This window comes from Canis lupus, chromosome 16 (assembly GCF_011100685.1).
Source record: "Canis lupus familiaris isolate Mischka breed German Shepherd chromosome 16, alternate assembly UU_Cfam_GSD_1.0, whole genome shotgun sequence".
NCBI lineage: Eukaryota > Metazoa > Chordata > Mammalia > Carnivora > Canidae > Canis > Canis lupus.
The window spans coordinates 9,414,583-9,439,015 of record NC_049237.1 but is presented as its reverse complement, the minus strand read 5'-3'; the positions used below and the strand labels follow the sequence as shown (position 1 = coordinate 9,439,015).

At 43.1% G+C, this 24,433-nt stretch overlaps 1 protein-coding gene across 2 annotated transcripts in view; it reads right to left on the bottom strand.

Moving 5' to 3' along the window:
* ZC3HAV1 (zinc finger CCCH-type containing, antiviral 1) overlaps window positions 1–24,433 on the bottom strand; it is a 62,598-nt gene that overhangs the window by 7,194 nt on the left and 30,971 nt on the right. For both annotated transcript variants that reach the window (XM_038559420.1, XM_038559421.1), the window contains 6 exons: window positions 22,069–22,243; window positions 15,640–15,760; window positions 10,259–10,355; window positions 7,786–7,867; window positions 7,021–7,151; window positions 6,492–6,625 (listed from right to left, as the gene is read on the bottom strand). In XM_038559420.1, the coding sequence (XP_038415348.1) occupies window positions 6,492–6,625; window positions 7,021–7,151; window positions 7,786–7,867; window positions 10,259–10,355; window positions 15,640–15,760; window positions 22,069–22,243 (740 nt within the window). The remainder of the gene's footprint in view (window positions 1–6,491; window positions 6,626–7,020; window positions 7,152–7,785; window positions 7,868–10,258; window positions 10,356–15,639; window positions 15,761–22,068; window positions 22,244–24,433) is intronic.

Here is a 24,433-nt window from a genome sequence, read left to right as displayed (position 1 = left end):
AGAAGGAGAAGCAGGCTCCATGCACCGGGAGCCCGACGTGGGATTCGATCCCGGGTCTCCAAGATTGCGCCCTGGGCCAAAGGCGGGCACCAAACCGCTGCGCCACCCAGGGATCCCAATCATAAGTCATTTCTAAGTGTCTGCAAAGAGCCATTCCTAAAGCCATTCCTCATAGGTCAATTTCTGGAACTACTAAACAATTTTTTTTAAGATTTTATTTATTTATTCAGGAGAGACACACAGAGAGAGGCAGAGACACAGGTAGAGGAAGAAACAGGCTCCCCACAGGGAGTCCAAAGCGGGACTCGATCCCGGGACCCCAGGACCATGCCCTGAGCCAAAGGCAGACGCTCACCCACTGAGCCACCCAGGTGCCCCACTTCTAAACAATTTAAGCTATTTTGTAAGGAGATCTTTCTAAAACATATATATTTCTCTGATTTAAAAAATAGAACAAGTCATTTTGCTCTTTTCCTGATGCATCAGATGTAGATATTAATTCTGATATACGGTGTTACAACATAGGGGGGCCCTCTTGAGTTACTAAGGGGGACAGAGCCATTTACTCCTTTACTAATGGTCTATACACAGCTTGAAAACAATGTTAAGCTGTGTTTGTGTCTCGTAGATCATTTCCCCTCTCATTCTCCACTTAAAACTGCTAACTTTCTTCTTGCTGCCACCTCTAGCATCTCTCGACTCCCACTCCACACTTGCTAGGCTGAGAAAAACAAAAACAACAACCACCACCACTGTTTTGAAATAAGACCACATGATTCTGCGAAGCTCCCAAGAAAAAACATACATAATCTTCAGCACAGGAATTTTATGACAACAACTCAGGCTATTCATAACACAGTTGTTCACTCTTTCCAATTCCAAGTTATCTTTCAGAAAGCGAATATTTCCAGATAAGTGAAATCCAGCTATGCATGTAAAAGGTGTCAAATAAATAGTATGGATTTACTGGTAAAAATATATTTGACTTAAAGCAAATGGAATAAAATCAAGAGACAAAAATTTCATCCATATTTTTCTTGAATGTGCATTTTTATCGCTTGATAAAGCCATAAAACTTATTTGCAACATTCAGAGATAGTTGTGTATATTTCAATGGCACAAAGTTACTTTTATACTTATATTAATTTTTTCTATTTTATAATAAAGTCTGAATACTAATTTGATTATTCAGCTATTTTTTAAAGATTTATTTTTTAAAGATTTATTTATTTATTCATGAGAGACAGAGAGAGAGAGAGAGAGAGAGAGGCAGAGACACAGGCAGAGGGAGAAGCAGGCTCCATGCAGGGAGCCTGATGTGGGACTCGATCCTGGGACTCCAGGACCACGCCCTGGGCCAAAGGCAGGCACCAAACCGCTGAGCCACCAAGGGATCCCCCAAGATTTATTTATTTATTTTAGAGAGAGAGAGAGGAGAGATAGAGAGAGAGGGTGGGGAGAGAGAGAGGAGAGAGAGCACACGCAAGCACAGGGAAGGGCAGAGAGAGAGGGAGAGAGAATCTCAAGCAGGTTCCACATCCAACACAGAGCTGGACCTGGGGCTTGATCTGATGGCCCTGAGATCATGACCTGAGTTGAAACCAAGAGTCAGACATTTAACCCACTGAGCCACCCAGGGGCCCCCAACTATTTTTTAAAGTAATCTCCATGGTTAATGGTTAGTATGGGGCTTGAACTCACAACCCCCAGAAATCAGGAGCTGCACACTCTACCACCTGAGCCAGCCTGGTGCCCCTATTCAGCTATTTTTGTTTACCAGTGATAACCAAACGAAAGACAAATGAAGCCAATGACAAAAGATTCTTTATACAGGTATTCTAGGTCTTTGGAGGACAACTTTATCATTCACCATTCAGAAAAGAGTAGCCATTACCCTAAAGAACTGATTTTTTTTCCCAAAGGATCATCAGTTGTTTTTAAAAATCACATTTCTATAATGTGGAATCAATATTTAAGTGAGCCAACCCTAAGACCAACCCTGTAGCCTGCTCTCCTAAGACTTAGACTCAGTCTTCTTGCAAATACCTCTTTCAAGTGATAGAGTTCCTGAACCCCAGTATCCTCTTCATCCCTCTACTTGCATCTAGACCACCCTCATTTCTAGCCTGGACTCTTTTTTTTTTTTTAAGATTTATTAAGAGAGGGATGTCTAGGTGGCTCAGTGGTTGAGTATCTGCCTTCAGGTGGGGTCGTGATCCCAGGGTCCTAATGGCTTATATCCTCCGTGGGGAGCCTGCTTCTCCCTCTGCCTAGTGTCTGACTCTCTCTCTTTCTCTGTCTTTCATGAATAAATAAATAAAATCTAAAAAAAAAAAAAAAAGATTTATTGAAAGGGAGGAGAGAATGGCCGAGGGAGAAGAGAGCATCTTCCACAGACTCCACGCTGAGCACAGAGCCCAGAGTGGGGCTCAAACTCATAATCTGAGTTGAGGAGGATGTGAACAGAAACCGAGAGCCAGTTGCTTAACCAGCTGAGCCACCCAGGTGCCCCATGGACTAGACTCTTAAATTGACCTCCTTACCTGCTTTCTCTCCTATAGGCTTGGTCCCACCTATCCTTTCTCACAACGCAGCCAGAGTCATTGGTACTTCCTTCTCAAAGCCATTGGTGGTTTGTGATTGACCTCTGGATAAAAATCCCTCCCCTTAGCATGGCTTCCATGGTGTTTCAGGAGCAGACACTGACTTCCTGCTCCAGCCTTATCCTCAGTCATTCCCACCAGATCTTAAATGTCCTGTGCTGCTACAGCCTCCCCAGCCTTTGGCATCTCCAGTCTTCATAAACGCTCTTCTCCCAACTTGTCCGTTTTGTTTTGTTTTGTTTTCTGCCAAGCTAGCTTTTGTGAATTGTCCTACAGGTCATACTTAGGTCATACTTAAGACTTCACAATATGCTGTCTTCCTGTAATCTACTTTATTCATTTTTTTCATTTATTTAGTATAACTGACATAATGGTATAACATTGTGTTTTTTCTTTCTCTTAACAATTCTTTATACATAACCATCTTTTATTTTGGCCAGGCATATTCTTTGTCTCAGAGAGGATAAGAATCACTATGGAAGGACTCTATAAGGAGAAAGAAAAAATCGTTACCAGCTTTTGACTACTAAAATAGGACCTGGATATACATTGTAAAAAATGGACTTTGTTAACTAGAACTCTGAATAACACCAGGGAAAGGAACATTCTTCTAGGTTGGGAGTCAGAACAGGTCAAGTTGGCTCTAACTCAGTTATTCGGGCATCGTGGGCTCCATCCACCATGCTGGGCCTGTCAGGGATAACAGAGAGGAGTCCTGCGGCAGAGGAATGCATGTGTCCCACTTCCTATGTGGAATGCCAACCTTCCAATTCCCCATAGATTCTTTTGGGTTTTCTACATAGACACTCATATTACCAAAAATAGTATTTTTGTCTCTTTCTTTCCAACCATTTAGCATTGAGAGATACCTGGGTTGCAGAATCTTGGGAGATGTTATAGATGTCGATGCCTGCAGCACCCTGGATCCCAAACAAGTTACCTGGCCTCCTATGCCTCTCATCGGGCCTCTTGAATCCAGTTTGTAACCAGGACAGGTCCTTGTTTGCTTAGCTACCTTAGCACAAACATGTGCTTCTTTTGCTAACTTCACCTCACTTCCACTTTTTATCCAAATCTGAGTTTTTATCATCTCCTTTGACTGTGAAGTTGGGTGGCTTTTACCTAACTGTTATTATTCTCAGTCCAGACTGCTCAGCAGGTCTGGTTCCGCTTCCCAGCTTTTACCAACTCTCCAACTAACCCGTCTTCCACTCTGATCTTCCATCTCCCAACAGATGCCCTCTTCCCACCTCCAATTTATCAAAAGGTAGCCCATAACCCTTCTATCATTCCAGGCACATCTTACTCTCCTGACACTCTCCTTAACACAGTCACATACAAAATCATGCCATCTAACAGCCTAACTGGAGTGGTTTCACACATGCAAAGGGGGGTCCTTTGTTTTCCCTCAGAGAGGAGCAAGATCTCTAAAGTCTACCAGTTGGCTTCTTTTAGGACAACTGCCCAAACTTTTTAAGATTGTGGGCCCAGTGAGGTTGCCACCTGGGTGGCTCAGTCGGTTCAGCATCTGCCTTTTGCTCAGGTCATGATTCCACATCCTGCGATCGAGCCCCACATTAGGCTCCCTGCTCAATGGGGAGTCTGCATCTCTCTCCCTCTGCCCCTCCCCCCGACTCATGTTCTTGCTCGCTCTGCTCTGTCAAATAAATAAATTTAAAAGAAAATCTTCAATAAACAACAACAACAAAAAAGATTACAGACCCAATGGTTTGTATCTATCCAGGACTGATACCATCAGTGGATATCAGTGATAGAAGTGAAAAGTTGGGGCAGCCTGGGTGGCTCAGCGGTTTAGCGCCTGCTTTCTGCCCAGGGCATGATCCTGGGGTCCTGGGATCGAGTCCCACGTTGGGCTCCCAGCGTGGAGCCTCCTTCTCCCTCTGCCTGTGTCTCTGCCTCTCTCTCTCTCTGTCTCTCAAGAATAAATAAATAAAATCTTAAAAAAAAAAAAAAGAAGTGGAAAGTTGATACTAAAAATAAATACAAACAAAACAAAAACACCTCCCAACTCTGTGAAACAGGAGGCAGGCCAAGTGGAAGGATCACTGTCTTCTTAAGGGGAGGTGGCTTGGGAACACAGGGCAGAAATCCCGGACAGACACCTTGTCTATCTGTGAGAACTGCAGACTCCATCTTTGCCCCCTTGTTCCACACCACTCACAGGGGTTTTTCCTGGCTCTCAAGAACTCTCCTCTTTTGCCAACTTAAAGGAGAAGTGATAATAAGTAACATGATCAAACTGTCAAGATAAATTTCAGAGGGTTTCAGTGCTCTTTCACATACAAAAGAGGAAAAACAGACTACACGCCCATGTATGCCACTATCCCAGCCAATTACAGCCAAGACCTACGAACACTAATGTACCATGTGTCCACTTCCTCTGATAAATATTCCTTTGCGTTCTAACATAAGAAACATATTTCACTCAAGGTGGACATCCCTCTTTCCCCAAACATTTCTAGGTAAGTTTTAGTGATGCAGTTTTTTTTTAAGTTTATTTATTTAAGTAATCTCTACACCCAACATGGGACTTGAACTCATGACCCCGAGATCAAGAGTCGCATGCTCTTCCAACTGAGCCAGTCAGGTATCCCTTTATTGATGCATTTAAACCTAATAAACATGAACTTCCTATCAAATCATTCCCCAGCTTAAAATCCTTCATTAGCTTCCTGTGCCCTCAGCATCACGTCTCAACTGTTTCCTGTGTAGCCATACATTATACCATTCATTGCTCAGTCTCCACAGGGACTCTACAATGTAGATGATCCTTCCTGTGCCTTTCCTTCGGAATACCTCTCCAGCCAGGTTCGGTGTCCACAGGACCTGTTCACTCCCTCTACGGTAGTTGCACATTTGCAACCATTTAATTATGTGAAGTAATTTTGCTGGGAGGCCATGTCTACTTTGTTCACTGCTATGTCTTCAGTATCTAGTGTATAGAAGTCACTCAAAAATATTTGTTGGCTGACTGACTGGTCTCTTGCTTTCTGCAATGTGTGTGAATGTAATCATAATGAGTTAAGCGCACTTCAAAACTTGATATACTATTAGTTGTTCTCTTAAGATGAGTGATTCGTTGTGTTTGCTTGTTTCAAGAATTACATGGAAGGTATGACCCAACACCAAAAAGTAATCTTATTCAAAAATGAGCAGAGGGGGGTGGCTCAGTCAGTTAAATGTCTGCCTTTGGCTCAGGTCATGATCCCAGGTCCTGGGATCGAGCCCTGAGTCGGGTTCCCTGCTTAGTCAGGAGTCTGTTTCTCTCTCCCTCTGCCCCATCCCTCCTGCTCATTCTCTCAATCTCTCTTTTTCTCTCTGGCTCTCTCTCACAGTAAAATCTTAAAAAAAAAAAAAAAAAAAAAGAAAGAAAGAAAGAAAAGAAAAGAAAAGAAAAGAAAAGAGAAAAGAAAAGAAAAGAAAAGAAAAGAAAAGAAAAGAAAAGAAAGAAAAGAAAAGAAAAGAAAAGAAAAGAAAAAGAAAAGAAAAGAAAAAAGAAAAGTGGCAAAGGCAGGCTACTTATAGCAGCGTCACAGGGTTGGACTTAAGTCAGGAAGAGCCATAGGTAGAAATGAACAGTAAATGGTAGACAATGTAGCCAACAGTTAGAAGAGTTTGCAAGCATGTAAGAGACTCTCCCATACTTCCACCCCCAAAAAAGCCTAAGATGGGAGCAGGGCTCTGATACAGCAATCAAGTCCCAAGCCAATGTGCCACTCTAATTTGGACAGTTAAGGTGAACATAAGCTTAACTCTCCATGCATGCAAAATCCACACATGCTGGTTAGTAAAGAATCATGACATATACCTCATAACAGAGCCTGAGTTATGATTCTACTAGTTAGGTTTCTCTATTCCAGCACAAACCTTTTCCATATTTGGTATCAGAAGATCCATGTATGATCCAGTTGAAGTTATCCTTACAGATAGACTCCACATAGGTGCGTCTTGTTGCACAAAACAGGATTTTTTCCGTTCTGTTGTTCATCTTCAATTTTTTCCTAATACAGGAAATGTGAAACACCCAGAGCATTCCTCTTCCACTCCAGTTAATGACATTAATCCCAACTAAGGTCTAATCATCTTAAAATTTTATTCCACCCACTTTCAGAATGGAGCTTCTAACATTAATGCTCCAGAGGCAAAAAAGTTAATTTATGACTTTTAAATGATAGATAAATTAAATCAAAGAGTCATAAAACTAAAGCTGAAACAGAGAAGTTGGAGTTTACAAAATGAACAAAACAACTAGACACTGAAGAAACTCTTGACTTAAAATAAACCAGTGGGTAGGTTTTAAAGTGCAGCTCTTAATGAATCCTTTCAAACTTTACATTAAAAAAAAAAAAAAAAAAAACCCGAAACCAAAAAACAATCCAATAATACAGCCACCAACCTTTCAAAAGCATTCAAGAGCTTGGTGTTCTTGATCTTCTTTATGTTTTCAATCTTGAAATTTTTCATGGAAGCTTTAAAAGACTCACTTATCATGACATATTCCGGATTCTGGTTATTGATCTCTACCAACTAAAAAATTTCAAAAATATGTAAAATGTGAAACAGGAGACATTTAAAGCATGCTATGTCCACACACGTGGCCCCCTATGCCATGGAGTACCCTTGCCAGGCCTCCGGTAGCAGGTGGGATAAGCTGGCTTAGGGTTTCCACATCTGGCAGGTCATCTTAGTAATGAACTAGCTGGCACTGGGCCCATCTGCGCAGGCTGAATTCTGGCTAGCGAGGCATTATGCCTAAAGGCAAAAGGATGCCCCCTGGAGGTGTCCGATTTAGTCTAGGGACCTGGTGAGTTCCTCACACCCACAGAAACCTGCCCTTTACCTCCAACTACCAGACAAGGCACTTTTACTCTCTGGTTTTCAGCTTTGTCCTCCATAAAGTGGAGATGATAATATCTATCTCGTAGGGTCTTTTGTAAGGATGTGCCCATAAGAGACTGTGCGTGGCTAGACAATGAGGTGCCCTGTAGAGGGCAACCATTCTCTGGGAAGGTAACACCGTTACCATCTGGATGCCTTTGAATCTTGATCCAAGAATTTTACAGAAACCATTCATTCTTTCATCCAAATACTATACATCTATGGCTAGGTACTTTTCCTCACCTTGAAACAATTTACACACCAAAAGGCAAAAACCAAGTACCTCATATCCATTCAAGCTAAAGTCTGGCTGAGGAGGTAGTGTTGAGATTAAAGGCTCTGACAGGGTCTGCATCAGCTGATAGCTACAAAGAAGACAAAGAATTCACTTGGTTCCCTGTTCCATATGCCGGAGTTCCATCCCGAAATTCCAGCCACTAAACCAAGAATTCCCAGAGAATTTATTCTTTGTACTTTATTTTGGATTATATTCTTGCAATATTCCTGGTACAGACATCCTCGTAACCATAGTTCTTTAAAAAAGACAGTCATAAAAAAAAAAGTCATTATTCATAATTTGGTAAATTAATGTTATTTTGGATAAAAATTTATATAAATTTATATAAATTTTATAAAAATTTATATAAATTAACTATAAAGATCTCATACTTGATTTTACACCCATTTTGGGTTTTATAAATTTATTTTTTATGGGGTTCAATTTGCCAACATATAGAATAACACCCAGTGCTCACCCCATCAAGTGCCCCCTTCAGTGCCCATCACCCAGTCACCCCCACCCCCCATTCACCTCCCCTTCCACCATCCCTAGTTCGTTTCCCAGAGTTAGGAGTCTTTCATGTTCTGTATCCCTTCCTGATATTTCCCACTCATTTTTTTCTCCTTTCCCCTTTATTCCCTTTCACTATTTTTTATATTCCCCAAATGAATGAGACCATATAATGTTTGTCCTTCTCTGATTGACTTATTTCACTCAGCATAATACCCTCCAGTTCCATTCACGTTGAAGCAAATGGTGGGTATTTGTCATTTCTAATGGCTGAGTAATATTCAATTGTATACATAAACCACAGCTTCTTTATCCATTCATCTTTCGATGGACACCGAGGCTCCTTCCACAGCTTGGCTATTGTGGCCATTGCTGCTATAAACATCGGGGTGCAGGTGTCCCTGCGTTTCATTGCATCTGTATCTTTGGGGTAAATCCCCAGCAGTGCAATTGCTGGGTCGCACGGCAGCTCTATTTTTAACTCTTTGAGGAACCTCCACACAGTTTTCCAGGAGTGGCTGCACCACTTCACATTCCCACCAACAGTGCAAAGAGGTTTCCCCTTTCTCCACATCCTCTCCAACATTTGTGGTTTCCTGCCTTGTTAATTTTCCCCATTCTCACTGGTGTGAGGTGGTATCTCATTGTGGTTTTGATTTGTATTTCCCTGATGGCAAGTGATGCGGAACATTTCTCATGTGCTTGTTGGCCATGTCTATGTCTTCCTCTGTGAGATTTCTGTTCATGTCTTTTGCCCATTTCATGATTGGATTATTGGTTTCTTTGCTGTTGAGTTTAAAAAGTTCTTTATAGATCTTGGATACTAGCCCTTTATCTGATACGTCTTTTGCAAATATCTTCTCCCATTCTGTAGGTTGTCTTTTAGTTTTGTTGACTGTATCCTTTGCTGTGCAAAAGCTTCTCATCTTGATGAAGTCCCAATAGTTCATTTTTGCTTTTGTTTCTCTTGCCTTCATGGATTTATCTTGCAAGAAGTTACTGTGGCCAAGTTCAAAAAGGGTGTTGCTTGTGTTCTCCTCTAGGATTTTGATGGAATCTTGTCTCACATTTAGATCTTTCATCCATTTTGAGTTTATCTTTGTGTATGGTGAAAGAGAGTGGTCTAGTTTCATTCTTCTGCATGTGGCTGTCCAATTTTCCCAGCACCATTTATTGAAGAGACTGTCTTTTTTCCAGTGGATGGTCTTTCCTCCTTTGTCGAATATTAGTTGACCATAGAGTTGAGGGTCCACTTCTGGATTCTCTGTTCTGTTCCATTGATCTATGTGTCTGTTTTTGTGCCAGTACCACACTGTCTTGATGAGCACAGCTTTGTAGTACAACCTGAAATCTGGCATTGTGATGCCCCCAGCTATGGTTTTCTTTTTTAATATTCCCCTGGCTATTCGGGGTCTTTTCTGATTCCACACAAATATTAATTTTGAATGTGTTTTATATAACCACATATCATCCAACAGTGGGGAATCCATCTCCAAAACCGTTCATGAACAATATAGATTTTACTGAGCTTCTTTCTTTCATTCATTCATTCATTCATTCATTTATGACAGACACAGAGAGTGAGGAAGAGACACAGGCAGAGGGAGAAGCAGGCTCCATGCAGGGAGCGCGATGTGGGACTCGATCCCAGGACCCAGGAATCATGATCATGCACTTGATCACTTCCGGGGCACACCCATCAATCCAGCCATTCACAGTGAAGATGCTGAGGCCCAGGTAGGAGAGGCTTGCCCGAATCCCCTGTGAGTCAGAGGGAGATTGAGTTCCTGCTCGCCTACACCTTTGGACAAGCTATACTGCTTCACGAGTACAGATGATGCAAAAGGAAACTGCCATGTAATGTAAGCAGGAAGATTTCAAGAAAACAGATTCAAGAGTGATTTGGTGAGATCAGTGGGTGAATATCTTAAACATCTGCTGGTAGGCAGTGCTTCAGAACACTTACTTGCTTTTAATCTGCTCCACATCCTTGTAAGACATAAAGGTTGGCCTTCTGACAACATCCTTTTGGGTCTTGGAAGCTACATTTGTCTGAATCATCCCTTTAGACAGAAAAAAGACAACAAACAAAAACCAAGAATTAGTCCTAGAAAATGATGTACTGTTATTTTCTGTAGGCTAGTAACACAGCAAATATTCACAAGTGAGCTGTAACATGCATGAATAGAGAAAATCCTTCCAGAAGGGGATTGCTCATGATTAAAAACTCGTATCCTTTGCTGACTGCCCTTATGATAAGACCCAGAAAACAAAGAGGCAATGAGATGAGCAGTCAGCAATTAATCTAATCTTTAAATCAAGGTCAGATAGTAAAGGGAAGAACTAGGGCAGTCAGATAACAAGACATCATCCATGTAAGCTGCCCTAAACCAGGCATCAATGATTATGGGTTGGAATGTGGTAGCTATATATTGAAGGATCTTTCTAGATCAAGTGTGAAATGTCATTTTCAATTGATGCATGTTGTAGACCCAGGCCAAAGTTACAGCCAAAGGAGGTTTTTACTTTTTATTTTTTAAAGATTTTATTTATTTATTCATTAGAGACAGAGAGAGAGAGAGAGAGAGAGAGAGAGGCAGAGACACAGGCAGAGGGAGAAGCAGGCTCCATGCAGGGAGCCGGATATGGGACTCGATCTAGAGACTCCAGGATCACACCCTGAGCTGAAGGCAGACGCTCAACCGCTGAGCCACCCGGGCATCCTCAGAAGGAGCTTTTAAAAAGTAAATCATCTGGGGTGCCTAAGTGGCTCAGCCAGTTGAGTATCGGAGTTTCAGCTCAGGTTGCGATCTCAGGGTGGTAGGATTGGGCCCTATATAGGGCCCTGTGCTCAGCGAGAAGTCAGCTTGGGATTCTCTCTCCTTCTGCCCCTGCCTCCCCCTTCGCAGACAGACTCATGGTCTTTCTCGCTCTCTCAAATTAATAAATAAGTAACATCTTTAAAAAAAAAAGAATAAAATAGGGCAGCCCGGGTGGCTCAGCAGTTTAGCGCCACCTTTGGCACAGGGCCTGATCCCGGAATCCTGGGATTGAGTCCCACGTCGGGCTCCCTGCATGGAGCCTGCTTCTCCCTCTGCCTGGGTCTCTGCCTCTCTCTCTCTGTGTCTCTCATGAATAAGTAAATAAAATCTTAAAAAAAATAGAATAAAATAAAAAGTAAATCATCTTACATGGCTATAGAAAATACAAAATGGCATAGCCACTTTGGAAAACAGTTGGGCAGTTTCTTATAAAGTCAAACATACATTACCTATGTGATCTAGCATTCCCATTCCTTTGTACCCACGTAAGAGAAATGAACACTTAAACCCACACAAAGACTTGCATTGAAATGTTCCTAGTAGCATTATTCTAATAGTCAGAAAGTGAAAACAATCAAAATACATCAACAGGTGAATGGATAAACAAACCATGGTATAGCCTTATAATGAAGTGTTACTCGGCATTGAAAAGGGAAGAATTACTGTATAAGCAACAACATAGGTGGGTCTAAAAAACATTCTGAGTGAAAGAAGTCAGCCACATGCAGAGTACATGCCACAAGATGCTATTTACATGATGTTCTAGAATAGATACAACTAATCTATGGTGACAGAGAGCAAATGGGGGTAGGAAGAGACCAGTTGCAAAGGGGCATGAGGAAACTTGGACTGATGGGAATGCTCTAGATCTTGATCAGGATAGCAGTCAGGGATCCCTGGGTGGCGCAGCGGTTTGGCGCCTGCCTTTGGCCCAGGGCGCGATCCTGGAGACCCGGGATCGAATCCCACGTCGGGCTCCTGGTGCATGGAGCCTGCTTCTCCCTCTGCCTGTGTCTCTGCCTCTCTCTCTCTGTGACTATCATAAATAAATAAAAAAAAAAAAAAAAAAAAAAGGATAGCAGTCACATGGACTTTGTCCACACTCATCCAACTGCACACTTAAAATGGAAGCATTTTATCGAAGCAATTGTGCTTCAGTAGAGTTGATGTAAAGTGAAACAAACATAAACAATAAAAAGATAAAATGAGATGGTGTGGAGCACCTGGGTGGCTCAGTCAATGAAGCATTTGACTCTTGATTTCGGCTCAGATCATGATCCCAGGGTCACAAGATCTAGCCCCAGTCCAGCTCCTCACTCAACAGAGTCTGTTTTACTCCCTCTCCCTCTGCCCTTCCCCCTGCTCATACACGTACATTCTCTCTCTCAAATAAATAAATAAATCTTTTTAAAAAAGATTTATATATTTATTTATGAGAGACACATAGAGAGAGAGGGAGGCAGAGACATAGGCAAAAGGAGAAGCAGGCTTCTTGCAAGGAGCCTGATGCGGGACTCTATCCCAGGTCCCCGGGATGACCTGAGCTGAAGGCAGATGCTCAACTGCTGAGCCACCCAGGTGTCCCAAAATAAATAAATCTTAAAAAAAGAATAAAGAGGAAGAGAAAGATGTTGCCACAATTCTGCTCCACACCTCTCAGCACTCCCATCTCTTACCAGCCTTCCCACTGTTCTATGAAACCAGCTTGTCTGCAGGTTTGGGGGGCCCTGCTTCCCATGTGCATGGGCTGCTCCCTTCCTTCCACAGTCTCTTCCTGGGATAAAACTAGATACTCTCAGGGATCCCTGGGTGGCTCAGCGGTTTAGTGCCTGCCTTCGGCCCAGGGCATGATCCTGGAGTCCTGCGATCAAGTCCCACATCAGGCTCCCTGCATGGAGCCTGCTCCTCCCTCTGTCTGTGTCTCTGCCTCTCTCTCTCTCTTATGAATAAATAAAATCTTAAAAACAAAACAAAACTAGATACTCTCCTAGATTCTCTGGCTTCTTCACCACACTGCTTCATTTTCCCCAGAGCTATTATCGCTTTCAGAAATTGCCTGCTGCCCGCATCTAGAACAGGGCAGAGCTGCGACTCCAATACTAGTTTAATGAATGTCAGAATATAAGAAATGGGGGGAAATTCACCCGGAATACCAAACTGCTCTGGACTAGTTTCTATGAACCAGGTGAACAAAATTGCCAGTCAAATTTCTTCAGATTTGGGGAACAAGGTACATTATTGGTTCTCCCCACTCCATCACCTTCTTTTTTTTAAAGATTTATTTATTTATTTATGATAGACATAGAGAGAGGCAGAGACACAGGAGGAGGGAGAAGCAGGCTCCACGCCCGGAGCCCGACGCGGGACTCGATCCCAGGACTCCAGGATCATGCCCTGGGCCGAAGGCAGGCGCCAAACCGCCGAGCCACCCAGGGATCCCCTCCATCACCTTTTTAAATTGCCAAAGCAATAGAATAATATCTAAAGAAAAAAAAATTTATTTAAGCCATTCTTAATCTCACCATCCAACAGAAGATATTTCTTTTTTTTTTTTTAAAGATTTTATTTATTTATTCATGAGAGACCTAGAGAGAGAGGCAGAGACCCAGGCAGAGAGAGAAGCAGGCTCCATGCGGGGAGCCTGATGCAGAGTTCAATCCCAGGACCCCGGAGTCACATCCTGAGCCGAAGGCAAACGCCCAACTGCCGAACCACCCAGGCATCCCCAACAGAAGAGATTTCTGTTTCTTCCTACTCTCTTCTGCTCTTGGTCCACATGCATACATTGTTGCATTTACCATGCATATTACATTTATTTATTGATTTTTAAGATTTTATTTATTTATTATTTATTTATTTATTTAAGACACAGAGAGAGGCAGAGACACGGGCAGAGGGAGAAGCAGGCTTCCTGCAGGGAGCCTGATGTGGGACTTGATCCCGAATCCCGGGATCATGCCCTGAGCCGAAGGCAGATGCTCAACTGCTGAGCCCCAGGTGTCCCCATATTACATTAAAAAATATATATTTTATTTATTTATTCATGAGAGACACAGAGCGAGAGAGAGGCAGAGACACAAGCAGAGGGAGAAGCAGGCTCTATGCAGGGAGCCCGACATGGGACTCGATCCTAGGACTCCAGGATCACATCCTGGCCAAAGGCAGGCACTAAACCGCTGAGCCACCCAGGCTGCCCCCCCCCATATTACATTAAAAAACAAACAAAAAAACTTTCCATTTGAAAAAAAAGAAAACCTTTTCATTTGAATACAACATCTAAAAAGAAAGGCACAAAAACATACATTTGGAGGTTTGCCTTTTTCACTTAACAATATTAAATTTTGCTTTTACTGTGCAGGTTTCATAATCAAAAATTTTAACCAATACTCTACTAAAATTTAATACCTAATTGGTTTGGTCACTATGCTAGTACCCTAAAGGACATACCTCTACTGTAGTATGTCAAATAGGCTTTACTAAAAATCTTCATGCTCATCACTTTCCTTTTCCTTCTGGTGAATTCACCAGAATTCTAATTATTCCCTTAGAAAGATTCCTAAGAGAATGAAAAGCAAGCATAGTTTAGCATTTTTTAAGTAGGCTCCATGCCCAACATGGGGCTTGAACTCACAATCCTGAGATCAAGAGTCACATGCATTACTGACCAAGTCAGCCAGGTGCCCCAAAGCAAACATATTTTAATATCTCTTGATATGTAGCATCAGATTGCTTTCCAAAATACAGCAGCTGGTCTGATGTCCTTCAAAGCTATATTACTTAATACACAGTAATTGGCACAGGGCCCGAAGCAACCTGGAATGTCAAGGACCTGAGAAAATCTTCTTTACCTCTTTCAAAGCACCTGTAGGGATCCTGAAAGGGCAACTATCTGACCATATGCAATGAAGTGTGCCAGGGTGCAGCTGGTGAGACAGTATATTCGGAGGGAGGCCAGTTCCTGCTCTGATTTCTTACTAAACACAATAGATTGGTAGAAGCTAAGCTGACGGCCTTCCCATGGAGCTCAAATCAACATGGTGGAAGGGAAAGTCTTTAGAAAAGGTGATGGATAAAACCACTAATCTAGATGATGAAGCCCAAAATGAACAGCAAGGTTCTACAATTCTGAAGGCACCCATTGGACCAAGGTCTCTATTGGAGTCACCAGCCCCTGAACTTCTGCCTCAGCCTGGGATAGAGCCCATCCAGAATCAGAAACTTAGAATGGCCGAGCTAGAAGTACCCCTTAGAGACCACTTCATCCCCTGCCCTCATTTCATAGAGAGAGAATGGTGGCCTAGAGAGGCCAGGTGCTGTTCCCTGTGTTACATACTACTATGTGGTCAGAGCCAAGGCTCTCGAGCACAGGCCTCTGCTGACAGCCACTGGCTTCCACCCCATCATACTTCATACCTTACTAAAAAGGATCGTGATCCTGGGTACAGCATGCACCTCCACTCTGCTCCCACTCCCACCACATGCCAGATTCGAGTAATAGGCACCACTGCCAAATGCGAAGTCTCACCTATAAAACTCAGCTCGTAGTTCCGTGAACCCGCCTGAAATGGCACAATTCCCCTTGGATACAATAGAAAGAAGGACTCCAGGTAGGAAGAGTCGATGTTTGAAGCTTCCTGATTACCAGCCTAAAAAATAAATAAATAAATAAATAAATAAATAAATAAATAAATAAATAAATAAATAAAGTAAAGATACTTCAGGGTAGGCTTTTAAGAAATCTCTATCATATGTCTTATACAACTGTACTTCAGCCATGGGATTTGAACTGGAATGCATCTTGCCTCCCAAACCAGACTGTAAAGGCTGCCAGGTGGAGGCCATGTCACATCCTCTTGTAGTATCCCCATCATGGAGCTAGAAGACAACCGTCTACCTTGCAGAAATGGACTATACACTCAGGGGATGCCTGAAAAATGGAGCTCGTTGCAATATCCTTTTTATACCTTCTATAAAATATGACCTTAGCGTACAGAGCAACTGACACCCACGGTACAGAAATCATGTCTGCCCTTGCCATCTAACAGAATCCAACACTCTGGCATCGAGTAGAACATGGTAGCTATTTTTAGGATATCACATGTGAGAATGCAGTTTCCAGTGGGTGTACTGCTGTCCAAATGTAAATGACCTCCCTCTTCTCTGCCCTGAACCAGAGTAAGCAAATAAAATGGACCGATCCCCCAGTCAGTCAATAACACTGCAAAAGCATCTGGATTTTCCACTCACTGTGGCTATTAAGAAAGAGGCACGGAACACCACCCCACAAATGTAAGGATACAATCTCTGCTCTCAAGGTCTGTACAAAGGGTCTAAACATCAGGATGAGTGGGTAAAGGTAAGTGTTGATTCTAGCAGACACAAGCTAGGCCACCACTCCACGGTCCACACGGGAGTGGCAGACCAGGGCAGATCGGATGTAAGCCCTAATAGCACGGGTTCCCGATATTTCATGGCGAAGAGACACTCGTTGCTTATGATCTAGAATGGAGCTGCTAATGACAGCAAATTCGCAGCTGGTGGCAGGGAGAGGCTCCCTGTCCCTTTAATGAGACTGTGGGCTCTGCAGCTTTCAGCTACACCTCTGCCCCTTCCCCGGTGAACATGCCGGCTGGATGTAAGGGGAGGAGGCCGCAATGAAAGCCTCCGAAGGAAATGTCCTGGATGGAGAAAGGCCTGAACTAGGTCTCTTCAGCCTGGAGAGGAATATGGTGAGGGCAGATGTCTGCACAGTGTAAAGTGGGAATAAACGAGAAAGGGGTTCAAAAGGTAGAAATGGGACAAACAGGTGGAAGTGACAAGAAAGCTACCTTTAGTAGAACTTTCTAAGCTATAGATCCTAAGTCACACCATGAAGAGGTTTGCTGCAACAGCTGCTGGGACATTATCCACCAGGATAATTGTAAACGAGATTGGCATCCTCAGGGGGCAGGAGGAAATGAGGTGGCTGTGATTAGATGATGTGTGGGTGAGCCACGTGCCTTCCTAGGACCCCAAAGAGCAGATGATGTGGGCAAATGCCTACAAACACAGGGGGCAGTGAGTCACCTCTGGGGACTCTGGGCTGCCATCTCAAATCACTGTCCTGATTTCCCTTTTTTTGTTGTTTTGAAAGGTTTTATTTATTTATTCACGAGAGACACACAGAGAGGCAAAGACATAGGTAGAGGAAGATGTAGGCTCCCCCAGGACCCTGAGATCATGACCTGAGCCAAAGGCAGATGCTCAACCACTGTGAGCCACCGAGGTGTCCCCTAGCTTCCCATTCTGACAGCTGACGTTATGGGACATCCGAAGGCCAGCTCAGCAGAGCCAGTTCCAGGCTGGAAGGATAATCTACAAACTCTAGGCCAGGACTTTCAAACTCTAATTTGTGTGTGAATCACCTGGGAATCCAGTTAAAAAGCAGATCACAGAATACAAATTCAGGGAAAGGGTATTTAATTCTCCCAAAGGGCTCCCAGGGTGCCCACGTTGCTAGCCTGAGGGCCTGACTTTGCTGGCAAGGCTTTTGGGTCTAGATCAGGGTTGTCCCCTGGAATTTTCTGGAACATTTCACTGGACACATCCTCTATGTTTTCCTATATGAAAGCCACTAGCTCCATGTAGCTGTAGAGCACTTAAATGTGACAAGTGTGACCATGGAACTGAAGTATTCATTTTATTCAAATTTAATTAACTGAAGTTTAAAATGAAATATCCGGGCAGCCCGGGTGGCTCAGCGGTTTAGCTCTGCCTTCAGCCCGGGGCCTGATCCTGGAGACCTGGGATGGAGTCCCACGTCGGGCTCCCTGCGTGGAGCCTGTTTCTCCCTCTGCCTGTGTCTCTGCCTCTCTCTCTTTCTCTCTGTGTCTCTCATGAATAAATAAATAAAATCTTTAAAAAATAAATAAAAAGTTTAAAAAAATAAAATAAAATAAAATAAAATATCCAAGGGATCCCTGGGTGGCTCAGCGGTTTGGCTCTGGCTTTGGCCCAGGGCTCGATCCTGGAGTCCTGGGATCAAGTCCCACCTGGGGCTCCCTGCATGGAGCCTGCTTTTCCCTCTGCCTGTTTCTCTGCCTCTCTCTCTCTGTGTCTCTCATGAATAAATAAATAAAATCTTTAAAAAATAAAAAATGAAAATAAAAAAAATAAAATGAAATAGCCACCACAAGTGGTTGGTGGTTGTCATACTGGACAGGACTAGGCAATTCCAGTGTCTGAGCATGTGGACAGCCTAGCGTGCTTCGGGCCCTTCCTTCACACTGTACTCCAGTTCTGAATAAGTGAAGGAGTGATGATGAGTGGTAGAGACCTCAATGATTTATTCTCCCTAAAGACATGAATGTGTGTCTCCACTGCAGTAACCAAGTCTTGGCTTTTGTCCTGTTCCCACATGACTGCCTTGATCTTGGTTTCTAGAGCTCTCATCCATGGACTCCTGCCCCTCAACACCAGCTATCAGAGCTACTAAGCTCAGCTCCCAGCTAGTAAACATCTCTGGCGGGCTGGATCTGCAGGCACTGCCTGATGCAAACCCCAGGAAGACCTGCCCTGCCGTCACTCCTGCTGTCACTCTGTCCTGCACCACTGCTGCCCACCTGCCCAACTACTCAACCATCACTCTTCCAATGCCACATCCTCTCCCTGCCTACCATCTATGTAGGGACAAGTCCTGGCTAAGTGCCTTAATTTCCATAAAATGATATCAAGTCTACATTCCAGAGAGTTCACAGTCAAAGCATATGTACTTACCCTTGGCTGGCACAAGCTGTTCTCCCAGTTTCTACTAGGGAGGTTCCTGACCCAGAAATCTTAGCTGCCCCAACTCTTACTAAAAATTCAATTACAAGAAATAAAACCTGCAGGACTCTCCCTGTCTGAAGGCTATGCAGTCCACTCTTCTCTTCAAATATTCTAACCTCTACACTGGATCAAACCACACTATCAAAGAGCTGCAGACTTGACCCATCCATACACACTGAACTCTGAAAGAAACCAGGCTGCTCCTTCTCTTGTGGTTCAAATCTCCTAGAACGATCAATTTTTATGTCATTGGGACAGACAGCAAGGAAAACACTAAACCTACGGCCTATTTTCCTTCTTCTTTTTTTTAAATAGCAGAAGAGCCAACTCAAATTTATGTAATAATGGGTCTAATTAATATGAGACTATAATAGTTTATTCAAATCACCCAGAACATGTGCCACAGATTAAATGAATCCAACAACATTTTACGTGTTTGCATCAAGTTCCAAGTTATGTTCTAGGACTTTGCATTTAACACAGATTGAATGTCCCATGGAGAACTTTGTGTCAAGTAGTTTGTTGCGGGGGATCCCTGGGTGGCGCAGCGGTTTAGCGCCTGCCTTTGTTTGGCCCAGGGCGCGATCCTGCAGACCCGGGATCGAATCCCACATCGGGCTCCCGGTGCATGGGGCCTGCTTCTCTCTCTGCCTATGTCTCTGCCTCTCTCTCTCTCTCTCTCTCTCATCATAAAAAAAAAAAAAAAAAGAGTAGTTTGTTGCGTTCTAAAAAAGATTTTATTTATTTATTTGAGAGAGAGAGCGTGAGAGAGAGCACGAGCACGGGGGAGGGGCAGAGAGGAAAGCAGGCTCCCCTCTGAGCAGGGAGCTCAATCCAGGGCTACGTCCCAGGACCCCAGGATCACGACCTGAGCCAAAGGCAGATGCTTAACTGACCTACGTGCCCTGTATCAAGCAGCTTTATCGGAAGTTGCTTGATATTTTACTAGGGAACACGAGCAATGGAATTTGTGTACGTTTAAATATCATCTATTCCCCACCGGCATTCTTCCTTGGTCTCCAGGACCCCTGAGGTCACACAAATGTAAATCTTTTCCAACCTTCTTCCCATCTTACTGAAAAGTATTTGCCAGTATTTGACACATGAACCACCAAAGCATATAGTTTATTTTTATTTTAACCAAGACTAATTGAGTTTATAATATCTATTTCCACAGTCAACTCACAGGATCACATTTATAGAACTGCCCTCTGACATCATCCTTGGCTTGACCATGGAAACAACCTGTACGATGCTCAACGTCAGGGGGGTTGTCACACCATATTGCTCCACAAGCCACCACAAGAGAGAGAAGAGCAAAGGGGACAGACACCAAGAGACCAGGCTCTGAGCCCCTCTCCCCCGTGCCACAGGCAGCTCTGCTCTACTCCCGTCTGTCTATCCGGGTTCTGTGAATGGTTGTTTGATGGCATAGATGTGCTGCTAGGACAGTGGGGAAACCACTGCACTACGTGGAGTCAGTAGGGCTCATGGGGAGGACCTCACTGGCTGCAGCATATGTGCTCTCCTCTCTGTAGCCCCAAAGGAGAGGTCTTCCTCAGGCTCCACCAACAGAAAAAAAGCAATGCTTCTCCTGAGGAATTGGTGTGTTCTTCCCATAGAGGCACAGGTGAGCCTTGACAGATGGCGTTTCTCTGTGTGCTTTGGAAGCAAGGCGGCTCACAGCCAAACTCAGGGCCCATCAGCTTCTTTTGCTGGCATTTCATTGTCCTGCTTCAGCTTTGGCTGCATTTTTTTTTCTCTTCAATTTTTGTTTATTTACTTATTTTTAAGTAGAACCATACCCAGCGAGCCTGACACGGAGCTTGAACTCATGAACAAGACCTGAGCTGAGATCAAGAGCTGGGTGGACTGGACGCTTGACCAACTGAGCCACCCAGGCACCCTGGCTTTGGCTTCATTTTAATCTCTCGCTTTCCTTTTTTCTTTCTTATCACTCTCATCTCATTGCCTTCTCTCTCTCTCTCTCTCTCTCTCTCAATTTAATCCTGTGAATCAAAGAGAGGAAGAAACACTAGATAGAAGCCGTGCTTATCTGAACTTCTATGGTCTGTTACTGTGTCCTTCTGTGGATAAGCCAGTTCCAGCCTTCAAATCCATCTGAATCCAGAATCCTAATGACCATCTACCAGTCTTCTGATTTCTCACCCTGCCTGCTGTGCTCCACCGGCTGGAAGCAGTAGTCTCTGTACATTTACGAACTAACACAGAGGAAGCTAGCTCAAGGTTCCACCTCAGTCCCTGATCATGAAGAAAGAAGGGTACTGAAAATAATTCACAGATGCTGTCACTTATGACAGCAATCAGAGTAGACACTTGCTGGGGCCCCTGGGTGGCTCAGTGGTTGACCATCTGTCTTCAGCTCAGGTCGTGATCCAGGTCTGGGAATTGAGTCCCACATCGGGCTCCCTGCAGGGAGCCTGCTTCTCCCTCTGCCTGTGTCTCTGCCTCTCTCTGTGTGTCCCATGAATAAATAAATAAAATCCTTAAAAAAAAAAAAAAAAAAAAGAGGGATCCCTGGGTGGCGCAGCGGTTTGGCGCCTGCCTTTGGCCCAGGGCGCGATCCTGGAGACCTGGGATCGAGTCCCACGTCGGGCTCCCGGTGCATGGAGCCTGCTTCTCCCTCTGCCTATGTCTCTGCCTCTCTCTCTCTCTGTGTGACTATCATAAATAAATAAAATTTAAAAAAAAAAAAAAAAAAAAAAAAAAAAAGAGTAGATGCTTACTAAGCAAAATGCAAATAAAGCTGTGTATAACGTGAAAAAGTATGACTTCCTGTACTATATCGGTGCTCCATGGGTAACCAATTAGGCATCAAGCATTTTATCATTAGTTTTTGGGTTTTTTTTTTTTTTTTAATTTTTATTTATTTATGATAGTCACACAGAGAGAGAGAGAGAGAGAGAGAGACATAGGCAGAGGGAGAAGCAGGCTCCATGCACCGGGAGCCCGATGTGGGATTCGATCCTGGGTCTCCAGGATCGCGCCCTGGGCCAAAGGCAGGCGCTAAACCGCTGCGCCACCCAGGGATCCCTAGTTTTTGGGGTTTTTTTTGGATTTTATCATTAGTTTTATCTGGAAGTATCAAGTCTAAACTAGAGCCTCCACAAAGAGGAATGGTACTCACCTCCTCCCCATATTGAACCCATATGTCTGATTCTTTCTTCCAGTACCAAATCCATTTTGTGGCAAAGACAAAATTGGTCAGCGTCGTGACAGATGAAGGCGTGGAGATGCGTCGGATAGGAATAGAATTACAAGTCATTTTCTGGAAATCGATGCTTTTATTTCCAATAGAAAAGCTGAGAGGGAAAAGTTGAAAGTTAACAGCATACTTTACTGAACTTGATCTTCTACAATCTGGTCTTCCCTAACAAAAGCACAGAATTAAGATCTTAGAGATGACAGGGAACTTCAAATTTTCTTTATACAACTCCAGGTCTTATACACCAAAGAAGAAAAAAACTGAAATGCAGAGAGGATGGGTAAGTTACTTGTCCCATAGAGTTAATCATGTCACAAAATATAATCCATCCTCAACAAATATGTCAGGATAAAATGTGCCCACAAAACAAAGGATTGGCTCAATGTTAGAAACTCATGTAGGTAAGTTTTCTCAAATATTATCACTTAATTAGTTACACTATGTGGTCTGAGACCTTTGCAGGAAGTTATTTTCATAATAACACTAAGACACGGGGATCCCTGGGTGGCGCAGCGGTTTGGCGCCTGCCTTTGGCCCAGGGCGCGATCCTGGAGACCTGGGATTGAATCCCACGTCGGGCTCCCGGTGCATGGAGCCTGCTTCTCCCTATGCCTGTGCCTCTCTCTCACTCTCTCTCTCTCTCTGTGTGACTATCATAAATAAAAAAAAAAAATTAAAAAAAAAAGATTAAGACATGATTTGCCTTTTCACTTTCATGCTTTCATAGGTGCACAGTGGAGTCTGCCAGAGGCTACATGATGTTGTGATTCTACAACAGATGAAAGAGGTTTGCCAAAGTATAAAACAACGTCCATTCTTCTGAGGGAATATCTTGGTTTCATTTTGGAAAAGTTATTATTTAATTATATGTACATATATAGCTATTACATATAACTATTTATAACTATATAAGCATAGTTATATAAAAATATGGTATTTATGTTACCATGTAATGAATTTATTATTGTTATTTTTCAATGAATCCATAAATACTGAATTTTTCTCGGTTTTGATTTTTAATATGGTAAACGTTGACAGCTATAATTCACAGAAACAGAAATTCTTTGGGATCCTCAATGTATTTTAGGATACAAGGGTCCTGAGACCAACAAGTTTGAAAACTATTGCTCTAAGAAACACCCACTAAATCAGTAGTTCTCAATGAGGAATAGTTTTGTCCCGCAGAGGACATTTAACAATGTTGAAAGAGATTTTTGGTTATCACAACAGGAATCCAGTGGATAAAGGCCAAGAATGCTGCTAAACTGCCTCCTGAAAACAAAATCACTATGTAGCCCCAAAAGTTAATAGTGAGAAGTTGAGGGGATCCCTGGGTGGCACAGCGGTTTGGTGCCTGCCTTTGGCCCAGGGCACGATCCTGGAGACCCGGAATCTAATCCCACGTCGGGCTCCCGGTGCATGGAGCCTGCTTCTCCCTCTGCCTGTGTCTCTGCCTCTCTCTCTCTCTCTCTCTCTGTGACTATCATAAATAAATAAAAATTAAAAAAAAATAGTGAGAAGTTGAGGAAGCCAGCTTCAGATTTACCTGGGGGGTGCGGGGGAAACACACCTCCAAACAAGAAAGTGGCTGATGCTACCCTCTAGTGGCAAAATGCAGTAACAAAGAATCTCCACCAAAAATTCACTCTAAGACGATGGAATGTACGCAATCCTTCCCTCCAATATATACACAAAATTTCCTTATTAGAGAAAGGAAAAAAGAAGAAAAGAGGAAGAGAAGGAAGAAGAGATGGAGGAAACAGAATTATAAATATAGAAAACAAAATTAATGTTGCCAGAAGGGAGAGGGTTGGACGATGGGCAAAACAGGTGAGGGGTAGTAAGAGGTACAAACTTCAGTTATAAAATAAGTAAGTCACGAGGATGAAAAGTACAGCATAGGGAATAAGGGGAAAAAAAGAACTTACTTTATAAAACTAGGATGCACCTTATAAATATAGTCATATGTGGTATCACCCAGTTCATCACTGGCAGAAACAGAAATATAAGGTATCCCCTTAGATACCTCCAAGATAGAGAAAATAGCAAACATAAAGAAAGACATAAAATGCTCAAGTAGACAACATTCTGCACGACAACTATATGAAATTACTCAACTCGTGTTCTATAGCTATCAAATTAAGCCAGAGGCTCTTTTGACCTATAATCACCATACTTATAATAGTCCTGTTGTGAGTTTACAGTATTACAAACTGACCTCTGCAATGTGTTTTTCTGCAGGACACACTCGTGTTCATATCACACGAGTCAGCAAAGAGTCTCAGAA